The sequence below is a fragment of the Microchirus variegatus genome (assembly GCF_963457635.1).
Source record: "Microchirus variegatus genome assembly, chromosome: 11".
NCBI classification, from domain to species: Eukaryota; Metazoa; Chordata; class Actinopteri; order Pleuronectiformes; family Soleidae; genus Microchirus; species Microchirus variegatus.
Window position 1 is genome coordinate 9,703,941 of NC_139812.1, and position 15,030 is coordinate 9,718,970.

At 37.8% G+C, this 15,030-nt stretch overlaps 1 protein-coding gene across 1 annotated transcript; it reads right to left on the reverse strand.

The window, feature by feature from the left end:
- Positions 1 to 4,888: 4,888 nt before the first annotated feature.
- On the reverse strand, positions 4,889 to 9,271 carry il22ra2 (interleukin 22 receptor, alpha 2; the record flags this gene model as incomplete). Its single annotated transcript, XM_083898014.1, has 5 exons — positions 4,889 to 5,038; positions 5,548 to 5,690; positions 6,189 to 6,370; positions 8,020 to 8,134; positions 9,208 to 9,271. The coding sequence occupies 5 exons, from the start codon at positions 9,269 to 9,271 to the stop codon at positions 4,889 to 4,891; spliced, it is 654 nt and encodes a 217-aa protein (XP_083754140.1).
- Between the last annotated feature and the right edge of the window lie 5,759 nt (positions 9,272 to 15,030).

Below are 15,030 nucleotides of genomic sequence, written 5' to 3' on the forward strand. Positions count from 1 at the left end.
CTCACCTTTTTATTTATATATATATTTTTATAGGTAATTTAATATGGAAAGACTTGAGCTTACTTTAGCGACCAGCAGGACATACATTCCATGTGTCACAGTGGTGTGATCACGCTTTTAGATTCTTTTTTTTTTTTTTTTACTTGAGAATCCTGCATGCATGTACCTTTAATGATGAACAACAAAAAAAATATATTATGTCTTGTTTTGTAAATATTTCTTTTCATGCCGCATCATGCTGGCAGGTGTTTTTGTATTTCCTACATGCTGTCTGATGACAGTTTGTGCTTTTAGGCGACATATTGGAGCGTAGCAGGGATGAAAGTGTGTTTCCTGCTCAAACGCCCTGAAGATTTTTAGAAATGAAAGTGGGAAAACACTTTTTTTTTTCCTTTCTGGAATTTTATTTTTAATGACTTTTCGGTCATGTATTGCTAATATTGATTTTTTTTTAAGTGTATTTATAGAAAGTTTTCTTTGTAATATTTCATGTATTTGGTACACTGCATCAGAGAGTGAACAACACTTCTGTCAGGAAAAATCTGCCTCAGATTATGGAATTCTCAATGTAATCCCACTGAGGGGCAGCTGATTGGCTGGAGCTGTGATGACACAGCATGATATCAGTTTAAGCTGTGGACAGATTACCACAGAGCCCGGGAGTGGCCTCACAGGAGTTCATTTGTTTTATTTTACAACACTAAGTGCACAAAAGACAATTTCTAATTCATGCAATCAAGTTTGTTGAATTTGCAATTAGCTGAGTCAGGTTTTTAATTCTGTTTTTCTTTCCTGATGGTTCACTCGTCACCGCAGATATGAAACTGCAGTCAGAAATAATTAGAAAGTGTGTTAGACCCAAATAATAGCAATAATAATAATAATGGAACACAACAAAATTGCCAAATACCAACGTTTTTGAGGGGGAAAAAAAATCTGGTAACTCGCATTTACTCCCTGAGTCAGTTTTTTAGTTTAGTTTTTCTTGAATATGTTTTACAGTGTTTTTCCTTACAGTGCTCAATTTTTGTGTTTGATCAAGTTTAGGAAAGTTTGATTTCAAAGTCATGTAAAGACCGTGGAGACATGTTTACCTTCATTATTACTCTGTAAAGATCGTGTTTATTTGGCGTCCTCTGATTGAACAAAAAGGCTTGTGATGAGTTCTTGTAAGACCATAAAGATTCCGACTAAACAGAATATTTCAAGTATATCCAGGTCTATGGTCACTCCCGGGGTCTCTGAACCTGAACAAATTAACACCCGTTCTCAAACGGGTGACGACTACATTCTCCTTGCGTCTTATTGCTGTCTCACTAGTTTTGTTAAGAGCTCTTTAGAAAAATTATATTCCACGTTTGAAGGACAAAACAAGAGCTCCTTTATGGCAATATGGATTTCTAAATGGTGTAAATATAAGTGTGATTCCTCGTGTGTTTATCACGTGGCTTCGTATGATGATGATGATGATGTAGAATGTGAAGTATCCCAATGTTCTGTACTTTGTGACCACTGACGTTCAAAGCAGGTCCAACACTGTAAAGGCCTTAATGAATATGAATAAGCTGCCTGTTAAACCTGCAGTTTACGAGTCAAGGTATCACTGGATTTAGCCTTTTTTTTTTTAAGAATTAGGGGCCTTTTAAAAACAAAACTGCACTGGTTCTGTACATTCCCCTTTAAAATACTGTATTTCACTTTGAAGCTGAGGTCTGCAACTTGTCCTGCAGTTACACACCTTTTCGTTTGCTGGTGGTGAATCAAACCCAAACAAACATTCCACTGCTCTTGACAAAAGTGCAGCAATGATATCTGTGAAAACGCTCATCGTTATGGTGCGTTCAGGCATCTCTGGCCATGGGACTAAATTCCACTGTTCCAGCACTTTGGCCTTTCGCTGCCTTCAGGACCAAAACCACAAAATGAATTTAGCTGCTAGAGAGGAGTCCTTACAAAGAAGAGTGCTCCACATATATATACATATAAAAAAAAAAGAAGTCACAAACGACCTCAGAGGTGCAGCACACCGATCAAAATCACTAGACTTCCTGTTAAATGCGACACTTCCTTTAAATTGCTGAACACTTCTGCCACACTGACTGTGTCAGATTTAGCTTTGGGTACATCCTGTTTTTTTTTGTTTGTTTGTTTCATTACAGTATTGGCTGTTTCATGCCTGATTGATCAAGAGTATCAAGTTTTTCAACATTTTGAATAAAGTCTAAATCAATACTAACGTTGCCGTTTTGTTTCTCTCCAGCAGCGACATGTCGAGACCGATTTAAGTGAGTTAGCGTCTGACTCACGGCAGGATTACTCGAAATGACTAAACCTGTTTTCTTTCCATTTTGTACAGAATTAGGACATAACCCAAGGAAAAAACCCAGTGTCTCCAGACAATCGTCGTTCATTTCTGTCATTCCTACGACTAAAGAGGTTCGTGTAAACCTGAAGTGAAAGAAGAAACCAGTGTGGAAAGAGCGGAAAGTACCCGTGGCTTTTATTTGTAATGTGGCACAACAACATTTGGGCAAGATAAAGGTCTGAGTAGTGTTATCTCACTTCTTCACAGTAATGCTGAACTCACACTGATCTCCATCAGTGGATTGGATATAAAGCAGCTCTTTATAGAACTGCACTGGAGGGGAAAATAAACTGTGTAATGCAAACTACATTTCATCGTGTGAAAGAAAGAAAATTTGCAGAGGTAAAAAGGCTTGTGTATCACTTAGCTTTACAATGACGATGTAGACACCGAGCTATAAATATGGAAATTAATGTAGTGTCAGAAGACAAAGATTGTTACCTTAAATATCAGGACATTGTGTATATCGTGAGCAGATATTGAGTTTCACTCAGAGCCTTAATGCTTGCATGTAATAAAGTGCATCACTGTTACTGGCTTGGATATTTATGTCTGCAGCTGTCGAGGCAGCGATGGACAACTGAAAACTGATGGAAGACGAGTCCAGTCGTTCTGGGATGTTGTTCACAGCAAAGGGAAGAAAATGGAAAAGACGCTAAAGAAGACAGAGAGAGAGAGAAAGATTAATGGAGTGCACAAAGAGGTAACAGTTACTGGTTAGGGTCTGAGTTTGCCGATCTAAAAATAGAGGAAAGGGTCGGGTGAGCACAGGTAATTATAGTCATTGTGGAGAAACTCTCCCGCTATGATTTCTCCTGCAGGAGTTTCATTTTCCCTCCCTCTTTCTGTCCGACAGCCTCGGGGTGATTGTTCGTGTGACAGCTGATACTTGACTTCTCACTCTTCTGTTAGACATGAGAGGTTTACCTTTCACTCTCCAGCGATACTGTTCAACTCCTCGCACAATCGCACTACACTCGGAACATGCCCTCGCTCATGAATAAAGCAGCTCTGTGCTACATCAGGTTTCTCTCTCGTGACAAAAGCTGCACCTTTAGTTGGCTAGTAGTAAAAAAAGTTAAAATTGTATAGGTTTGTCCTTTTGTGTCAAACCACTGTTTAATGTATGGAACACTTAAAGGTCGAGTGTATAACGTTAAAAATTAAATATGTAAATGTAAATTAGTGCTGGGCATGTTAACGGCGTTAACCGTGTTTGCATGACGACTGGCCGGACAAAAACGCCATGTTTACGCGACTCCCAATTCTTCAAATGAGACTCTAAAGCACGTGTCAAACTCAAGGCCCGGGGGCTAGGTGTGGCCCGACACGGCATTTTATGTGGCCCGCGAGTGATTAATTAGTCTTAAAAATCTGTATTAAAATAGGTCTATGCTGCTTTAAGGCTTACGTTGACCATAAACTACATTTCCCATAATGCATGGCGATTGCGTTACCCACAAAGTCACGGCATCCTAACACTAGATCGCAGTGTATGATTGTATATGTATTACGCGATGATTGAAATTGAGATTGAGACTGTGATCGCAGCAGAATGTGTTCACAAAACCACAACCAAAAAACGATGCGGCAGTGAAAGCTCGCTTTATTGTGGCTGAAGAAATCACCCGTGCTTCAAAGTCTTTTTCTGAGGGTGTGTTTTTGAAGCAGTGCATGCTGAAGGTGTGTCTGTTCCGACCAGATACAGACTCTAAAAACTGTTCGTTTGTCAAGAAACACCACCGCGGACCGGGTTACATCTATAATGCATCATATTTGTGAATTGTGAAACTTGAATAAGTAATAAATGCAGAAAGTTATTTAGCAATATGTTACAGAGTAGTTACCTTTATTTTACATTATATTTGGTTACATTTAGTTACATTTATTCTGTATGACATCTGGCCCTTTGAGGGTAACCATTATGCTGATGTGGCCCTCAGTCTTTTTCTGGTCAGTCGTTATGGAAACGCGTAATGCGTTAACACTGACGCCGTTAACGTGCCCAGCACTAATGTAAATGAAGACAAACCACTTCTTAAAGCGCTTTTCCACTAGATGGTAGTACGGTTGTATCGTCGGTTTTCCATGATTATAAAGTACCCCCTCAACGTGGGCGGAGTCATCACTGCACAGCTCCATGAAACTGCTGTGACTTTGTTTAACACGCGACACACACACACACACAAACGAGTGACTAGTGATGTGTAGAAAAAAAAAAAAAGTTTTCACTGTAAATGAATCATTAGAATCAGATAATTAGAACTATTTTTTTTACGATTAGGGTTATATAACATTGAGATTTTAGACATTTCCTTGCTAATTGTTGGACATTAACGCACGTTTTCAGGATTTTTCAACTTGATGAACTAATGAACTAATCTTTTTAAGTAACTGACTCTGATTCACTACGTTACGGAAGTACTAATGGAAAATGATGTACCAGCAGTGCTAGAACTGTATAATGAACAAGTGCCATAAGAGGTCAACAGCAGTGTGTGTGTGCTCATACCTGCTGTGTGATCACAGTGTAGTAACACACTCCTGAGTGCTACGAGTGCTACTCTTGGGTGGGAAGGAGATGGTGGTCTGAGCCTGGAGACAGTACTTTGTCTTGTGGCTCAGCTCCCGTAGAGTGAGTCTCTTAGAGCAGCAGTCCATCTCAAACACCTCCTGCAGAGGACAGGAGACATGAGGAGACAGTGAGGACACATGCTCAGGAAGGTGCTGGACATGGATGCTCTGAAACAATCTGTAGAGCAGACATTACAGTCTGAAAGCAAACTCTTAGAGGAAAAATAAAATATGTGTTTCTGCTCTTTAAGCTTCAGTCCATAATTGCATAATTGTGGACATCAATTAAAGGTAAACATTTCTAAAAATTGATTTTTGCTCAGAGCAAAGTAAAAAAAAAAAAATCAATTCATTGTGAAAGGTCCAGTGTGGAATTAAATGAAATAATTTTCATTTGTCAGAAGTTGAAGATAAAATAAATATATATAATGTTTCATCACCTGATGTGAATTAGCCTTTTATAGTTTATATTAGGAGTTTTTTTTTTACAATAGAAGGGTGAGAACAACAAAACATTTTGATTTAGTAGTAATCTAATGTGTGTGTGTGTGTGTGTGTGTGTGTGTGTGCGTGTGTGTGTGCGTGCGTGCGTGTGTGTGCGTGCGTACCTCCTCTCCACTGGTGTGTATGAGGTAGATCTTGTAGAGCAGACTGTTGTGCATCTTGCGGACCAGCAGTCGAGGAGACTTCACACGCACCACGATCTCGCGCGCCGTGACGTTCAGCCTCAGAACAGGAGAGCTGATTTTGGCTGCGGAGGAGAGGACTCTTGTTTCATTCATTCATGAATTATTAATTGCTTACACAATAAAATTAAAATCAAATGTAACACATAGTAAGACGGACAACAAAAAAGACAATGTATGACAAGTAAGACAGGACACAGAGGCCGCCATCAGGTTGTTTTTACTGTTTTTTTTAAAGTGGAGAAAATCATATTACTGTTGTTGTTTTTTTTCCCAAATAGGTCAGAGGTCACCTCAGTGAGGTCACACTGGTGCTTACTGTGTAGTGTACATGCTATCATAATTTAAACTAATTGATATTTTAGGGCAGGAAGATAATAGGCTGCAAACAGAAGCAAGGAGATGTTACTTTACAGCACAGTTTACAATAAAACCGTCTTCCCACAGGATGGCACTAAAGATCAATATCTACAAAGTTCTCAAAAATAATAGTAGATTTAATGATTAAATAATAATGTTAATGTGTTTTTTTTTTTTTGTAAAACAAATACAAAAACACTCACTGTCCCAGCGTGGATTGAATCTGGGGGAAAGAGTCCAGGCTGACTTGGTCGAGGAGAGAGAGTCAGACTGCACTCTAGCGTAGTACCATTCCATGGGGTCAGAGGTCATCGCAGTGAGGTCACACTGGTGCTTCTGGATCCCCTGACAGCCGCTCACGTCCAACCACTGAGGCTTCCCGTAACTGAGGAGCACAAAGGGTCAGTATACGATCACAGTTCACCTTCTGTCAAATATGTGGTCATTCAGTCTCACAGTGTGGAATCTAACTTTGATCTAACACCGTTCATGACGTAAACTGATACTGCATCACCCCCATGAATGACAGGGACACAATATAGAGGGAGGTTAAGGGTTATGCATGACATTGACTGCCACTAGATGGTGCACTAGAGCATCTGAGACCAAAAACAAATCCTCCACTGACAAAATAACTCCATGTTACTGCATCCATGTTGGTATAATATTTCTATTTTTACATATTCAGTGCTTAACAAATGCATTAGAACACCACCTAAAGACACCTCTGCCCCTAAATTAACAGCAACATTCATTTTACTGGTTGAATAATAATAATAATAATAATCATAAATAATAATACGTTTTATTTGTGAGTGCCTAACACTCAAGGTCACTTTAAATCTTAACCCCTAAAGCCCTATTGCACACTCATAATGTAATGAGCAACCACAAGGTCTATTTGAATACTTTGGTGTCATAATAAATTGAATACTTGTGGGATTTGCTAAGATGTGTAGATGCATAATTAGAGAGGTTTTAGTACAGAAAGTACAGGAAAGGTCTAATTTGTCACATTTTAGAAAGACCATTTGTATTTTTTCATGTATTTAAACTACTTTTTTTCTACTTTTATATCACTATTAGTGTTCGATAAAACAGTTTGTGGTTTTGTTTCAAAGTTCCTGCACAATTCCATGTATTTGTCATTCCAAAAACGAACACCAGATGGCTCAATGGAGCTGTCTCTCTCTTTTTTGGCCTGCATCTCAGCAGGGATGGGTCTGTACGAATGATTGACACCTCTGTGGCTTCCTTACAGCCAAAGCCGATGTGACGCGACTGGCTGCTGTCTTTGGATAGGGTAATGCTTCCCTGAGGGTCGTTATGTCAGCTAGAGACGCAGGGAAAGTTTTGAGTGTAACACAGGAAGTCCTGCAGACTGGAGTGTGCTTTGTTTTCACAGAGAAATCAACTTTTCACAGATAAACATCAAAGATAAGACCTTTTTTAGTTGTCATTCATTGAACTGATTTCTACTCTCTTTATTATTTGGCTTTTATCTCTGTAAGATGTGTCGTAGACTGCTTTGACGTTTAATTTGAGCCGTATGCAGTTAGTTTTGGACAAAGTGTCGGATTGTTTGATCCAGAAATGCTGCAAGTGGGTTGACTCAGCGGTTCCGTACGAAGTTTGATATGTAATACGTAATTTAGTTATTTGACCTTTGTTTGTCTTTACGAAGAATCTCTCATATCCCCCAATTGGGTTTGACAAAAACTAAAACGTGTGGAATCTTAAGATATTAAATAATATTCAGAAAAATATCAATTCTTTTTTTTTTTTTTTTTTGACAGTTGGTCTAATAAATTTGTTAAACTCTGTATGTTGAAGTGGGCGACTGTGGTTCATTGGTATAGATTCAGGATTCAGGAGAGTTTGAGCCATGTGACCAAGTGCTTTTTAAATACATACCATTTACCATAAAATGTCTACAATGAAGTACAGAGTGGCAGAAATACACATTTTGTCACTTTATTTTGTATTATCTACCACACGTCAGAGAGGAAACATAGTGTGCGTGTGAGGTCTTACATCTTCCACTGGATGTAGTAACGCAGAGACGTGTTACTGGCGAGCGGAGTCCAGCGCAGAATATTCATATAGTCCACAGAGTCAAACCTCACCTGGGCAGGTGGAGCGAGCATCACTGGAAATGAGCAAGTTATATGAATAAATAAATGAATTAGTTGGTTTAACATATAATGAAAATGATAAGGTTCCTTATAAAGCAGCCTTTAAGTGAACATGACAGCAGCCGCCCTCCAACATATAATACTTTTTTAATTGAATATACAATATACCTATGCATGTATGTATTTATGTTTTATAAAGTACCTTAACGAGATACTTGAGTAAAAGTACAAGTATCTTACCAGAAGTCATTTTTAAATATTACTCAAGTCTTAAAGTTTATTCAATTTACTGTACTTGAGTGTAAAAATAGTAATTTTCTGAAAATAATGTAAAATGTATTTAAGTTTTAGAAGTATTAAAAAATGTAGGAGTTAGGATTGAGCCATGGTGGCAAGTCTTTCAACTGAAGGGTTGTGGATTAATTCCTGGCTCTGATAGTCTCTATGTGTCCTTGAGCAAGACGCTTAACCCCATGTTGAAGTGTGTGAATGGGTGAAAATTGTGTAAACTGAGTAAAGCAGTTCATCGAGACTAGAAAAGCTCCATATAAATACAGACCATAATACCAACTCTTCTTCTTCTCATTTTATTTGGTAGTAACAAGTAACAAAGACAGTGAGAGGAAATGTAGTGGAGTAAAAGTTGCTTGAAATATAAAAAACAAAGTAAAGTACAGATACAAAGGATTGGCACTTCATAACATTACAACACTGTATGATTAAATAAAATCAAACATCTGCTTCACATTTAAACATAGCTGGCCTATTATTAGTGTATATTATCTATACAGTAAATAGTATATTATTTCATAAACTAAAAGTTAAAGAGAGTAAAAACTAATTTTGTCATCATCCGGTCAAAACAAGCACTATTTGTTCTTAGAAAGCCTGAGCTCTGTTGTTCCTGAAGACACTGGACTATGTTCTTTACAAACTGTTTCTTGTTATTAAGACATAGAATATTATACTAAATACTATACTAAATAATGATTTTTTTTTCCTTTGATTTCATTATTTAGCAAATGCATTTTATAAATAAATGTTTACAGTCTTTTTTGATTTGATGATTTTAAAGGGATTCAATTACCTGGTGTTGTGATGCAGACGCTCAGATGACACAGCAGCAGAGCTCCGTGCAGCAGCAGACCCATCACTGTGTTCAACCCTAACCTTCAGTCGACGGTCAACGCTCAGGTCAGCACTTACACACACACACACACACTGATGCTGCCAACAACACCAGCGTTTTTAAACACACTACAACGTCCTCTTTTTAATAACATTTCTGACACGACAACCGCCGACGTAGGAATCACCATGACGTAGACTGACACAGTCATTACTGACGTATCATTGTGCAACTTATTGTGTCACTTTGTTCTGGCCCTTTTCCATGCTCTATGATATATTATAGTATGTCTATATATAGCTTCAGACTCAAACTCCTGATGATGCGTTCACTAACACAACAATAACAGGTTGTTGTCTATAATGTTATACTTTAAAAAAACAGATAACAAAGGGGGAAAAATGACTTTTCATTGCAAAACAAAATAGGATTATTATTATTTATTTATTATTATTATTATTATTAGTAGTATTATTTTTTTAATAGTTAAATTAATATTAACATTGCAACATGGCATGGTGGTGTAGTGGTTAATACTTTTGCCTCACAGAAAGAAGGTGCTGTGCTTGATTCCCGGTCTGGGAACCTTTCTGTGTGGAGTTTGTATGTTTGTCTCTATGTTTGTGTCTGTTTCCTTTTAATGTGAAAAACACGTTCAGTCAGGTTGGTCAATAAATTACAATAAGGATCCTTTCCTTCTTTTCCTAACTCATTATGTAGAATTTTTTATAATTGGAATTTTCTGATCATTATTTTTCGATGAATGACTTATCTGTGTACGTTTAAACATTAGGTTTCAGAAACCTGACAAATGCTGCGACATGCAAAATGCCCAATTTTTAATCCTAATATTTGCGTTTATATTATTCATGTATTTAATCTGTTTTTATTTAAAATATAACAGAAGATTACGGCAAAAATGTAAACTCTGAGGTTTGAACGAGACAGACTTTTGTTTTCTGTCAAAGATGATCTGGTTTCACGTTTGATTGCAGAGATTAGCGATATTCTCCACTTCAATGGGATTTAATCATCACATTAAAATTCAAATGATCACACTTACACACGTTATATTGACTGATTTGAAAAAACAAAACAAAAAAAACATTATTGAAACTAACAGTGTGTGAGGGTGGATCAAATTCAAATGAAAGAAACATGAGATCAGACTGAGTGTGATCAGAGTGCAGTAATCGGAAAATGCGTCTCAGTGGACGTAAGAATAAGAAAATATAAATATAAATATAATATGACGAGGAAAAAAATGCAGATTGGAGAGACAGACCATAGTGTTTTATAACATTTTTCATAACGTTTATTTTAATTACATTACTTGCATGGGCCCTTTTTTGTGTTTTCCGGTCATCTCACTTTACTAGCTCAGCACCCCTTAATGACACATGAGCTCCCCTGGAAACATGATTTGTGAGATTTCATTTGTGAGATTTTAATGAATTCATTAATTAATTAATGAATTAATGAATGAATGAATGAATGAATGAATTAATTAATTAACCTCGCTGATTTTACCAGCAGATATAAAAAAATCTTTTAGCAGGAACCACTTTTGTGTTCCGGTGTCCTGACACTGAGCCAGTAAGTGAAGGTGGACGATATTATATACATGTGACAGGTCAACATGTCTGCTGTGAAGTCACGTGACTTCTGCGAGGACTTGTTCCCTTCGACGTCTCTTTGTTCTCTGAAGGTTAGACGAGTGACTGTGCTGCTTCGCGATGACACACACTTAAAAGGATTTGTTACTGGAATGACTGATAACTATCTGCTGCTCAGTTTACTGGAAACGTCAACAGTTTACAGGAAATGTATGTGGAAATGTGGTACAGTGTGGTATAGAGACGCGAACAGCGCCGTCAGTTTCCTTATATTATACACTTTGTATTAATTGCAAGGGTTATGTTTTGTATAGTTTTCTGCAGAATCTCTAATCAGGTTAATTAAAAAAAAAAAAAAAAAAAAGTTATTAAGAGTCATTAAAACAGGGGTCTTAAACTCCAAACCACCTGAGGGCCACTGAACATCTAGTCTGGTCAGAAGGGGGAAAAAACCTTTTTGAGAAATAGCAATCGTTCAGTTGAGGCGATAAAATGTTTATTTTTGACATGGAATCATATAATGTTTACAATGAATACATATTTATATATAATGCAAAAACCCGCACAAGTGACTTGTCCATAAGTTACAGAACTCGTTGAACACGGGCGACTGTAGACGGTGACAGGATGAGAGCAGAATGTTTATACGCTAATGTTTCAGAAACTTCTGCATTCAGGGGAGAAACTTGGTGCTTAATCCAATCTGACTTTTTTTATGTAGCATCTTTTTAAGCTTATTCTACTTCTTCACGGATCTGTACTTTACTTTGTTATTTATATTTCGAGCAACTTTTACTTTTACTCCACTACGTTTCCTCTAACTATCTTTGTTACTCGTTACTACCAGATAAAATCAGAAGAAGAAGAGTTGGTAACGGTCTATTTATTTGAGCTGCTTAACACTACAGTTTTGTCATTCATACGCTTCACCATGGAGTTAAGTGTCTTGCTCAAGGACACATATAGATAGATTAGCACAGCCAGGAATTAAACCCACAACCTTCCAGTTGAAAGACAACTAACCCTACCACTGAGCCATCATGACAATTCCAGCAAATGTCATATACCGTAAGTGTTTTACTTAAAGGTGAAGTAAGTAGTTTATAGTGCCATCTAGAGGAGAGGCTGAAATTTACGAACTGAAACGAACTGCTCCTCTGCTCACCCCCTCCCTTCCCAGAGCGCTAAGGTATCCGCAGCCGGTCAAATGTCGTCCTCGTCGTCTTTCTCCGTGGTGCGGGCATACGTTCAGGTACTGGTGCTCCTTTTTCCGCTGTAAAATACGTGTGGTCCTCCATTCTAAACGCGTAAAAAGATCCGCTCTCAGCCTCGTCTCGGCGCTCGATTTGTTCTCTCGGGTTTGTCTATACAGGCTCCCGTAGAAACATGGCGTCGTGGCAATGCAACCGCGGCCCGCGACCATGTTATTTCACATGAATTTTTGAAACACTACGAAAATGAAACACAAACTATTATACAGCGCCTAGACAATGCAGGAGCACATAATATGTATAAAAAAGTGGATTTTGGGTTATATAAACCCATAAATACTACGCAGTGTCCCTTTAAGTAACGTTATAAAAAAGTGTCTTCAACTTCTACCAAAGTCATTTTCTGGTAAGATACTTTAAGGCAGGGTTTTTCAACCAGTGTGCCGTGGCACACGAGTGTGCCGTGAGAGATCGTCGGGTGTGCCGTGGGAAATTATCCAATTTCACCTAATTGGTCTAAAAAATTTTTTTGAAAACAAATAATTAATTATCTGCAAATAATATGGATATTAATATTCAAGACACTTTGATAAGAATGACTAAATTGTTAATATAGGCTACATTTATCATTTTTGAAAATGATTGTTTGGTGGTGTGCCTCGTGATTTTTTCAATGAAAAAAATGTACCTTGGCTCAAAAAAGGTTGAAAAACACTGCTTTAAGGTACTTTACAACGCTTATTCTAAGGCTATAAAATCCAAATACGTTTTTTAATTTGAAGGGATTATAATGCACTTATATGAACAAATGTATGTGTAGTTTATTCAATTTCTGCCAATAAATGCTCCTAAATAGTACACAGTTGACCTTTAATGCACAAAATCCATCCTAAAAAATATATACATAACAAAGATAGTTTTTATGTTGTGAAAAGGCTAATAGATTGAATCGATTGAAACATTACAAAGATTTCTTTTTTGATTTTGAAAATGTGAGCTGATGACAATCTGTCGGCCGATGACCAGAAACCCTGCGGCTCAAACTCATCACAGATCATGGTGAAGTCTTTTATCGACTGTTACTGGAAGCAATAAGGTCTGCCTACACGCACACACACACACACACTGGTTTCCATGACTTCAGAGGACAGTACATTGACTCTAACCTTAACTACACTGACCTAATCCTAACTGTGACCTCAGCCTAACTTTAAAACATGTCTTCACCTTAAAATTTTGTAATTCACATCATGGAGACTTGATTTTTGTCCCCATAATGTCACTGTGTAAACAGATTTAGGTCCTCACAACATAAGTAATACTAGGTACACACACAGACAGCAAAGAGGAAGGAAGCACAACTAACAGATATTTATGCAAACGCGCACACACACACACACACTGAAGGAGGTCTCCCTCCTCACTCATATTACTGGATTTAGAGGAAGAAACAGATTGCTTAAATGTCATGAAGCATTATGGTATATATGCTTCTTCCCCCATGACTCAGTCAAATGTAGTGATTTCAATGGTCCGACAGTCATGACCGTTCTGTAAAGTAGCTGCTCGCTGCACTGAAATGCCAACTTCCCTTCCTTAATTTCACAAATGAATCATTTAATAAACAAACAAAAAAAAAAAACAAGTTGCAGGACGCTCGGAGGTTTTCATCCTTTACATTACAAAGTTAGTTTTCATTATTTCATGAGTATTAGACCAAATGGCTACTGATAAAATATCCAACACTGAAACTATTATGACCATGAGAAAGTATTTCTGATATTCCTTTAAGTACACACTGTACTACAGTTTGAGACCAGATGAGAATAAGACACAAGGAGAAATATTTAAAAAAAGAAAAGGAAACAGTAGTTTTTATTGACATAATGTAATGCTGAAAACAATGGCATAAGACAAACCCTACACACAGTTTGTGTGGATTTCTGAGGCATCGTGGATGGTCGACAACAAGGCAGGGAAATGAATGAGGACATGGAATGAGAGGAAAACGCAGGTTGACATTCAAGGTTTGGCTCCTTTTCCCCAAGTCATTTGCTCACACTCAAAACATTTACAACGTTACACCAAAATAATCCCTGAAACTTAATCTTTCTTTCTCTCTTTAAAGCAGACCTAGAACGGAAGTTCCAATTAACGCTGTTTTTTTTGGTGTGTATCTGCGCCATAACCTCATTTATGAAGCCCTGAGGGTTTCAACAAACAAACAGTTCAGCCACTGCTGAGAACGCTGTGTTGTATTGTAATCTCGGGCTCAGCGAAATCTCTGAAAAAACCCTGTCTGGTTACGTAAACAGCATTTCTCCTATACAGCAGATCCTCCTGGTCCGGGCACTAGTCCGGGCACATCTGGTTGCGTACGTTGTCTGTCTTCTTGGTGTGAGATTTCAGTCTGAAACAGGGCGGCTGACGAGAGCTTCAGTGAGGAGAGATTTCTATCGGCTCGTTTGCGGCAATTAAGATGTTTTTGACCATAAAAACAAGTTAACGTGTGTAAGTAGACCTCCATAACTCACATATATGTGCAATAGGACCACTCTAGGTCCGCTTTAAAAGCAGTCAAACAATCTTACACATAATAATAATAATAATGATAATAATATAACAAAACAGATATTGATACTGAGCCTCTGTAACTGTTTTAGGCATTTAAGACCTTTTTTGTGCCAAAGTCAAAACACAGCAGATTCACAATGTCCCTAAAGAACAGCATGTATCCGCACCAGCTGATGTGGCTGATCTCTGAATATAATCAGGTCAGATTATTATTATTATTGTGGTTCGTTTGTGTTTTCTTTAAACCACAGATGTGCACAGCACTAAAGGCTCGGGATGCAGTGATGTTAACTCTGGAACTTGAGCGTGCACTTCCTCTATGCAGAGTGTAACCTTTTACGAGGGCTCGCTGGCAAACAATGCACAAGCATGTTTGTATA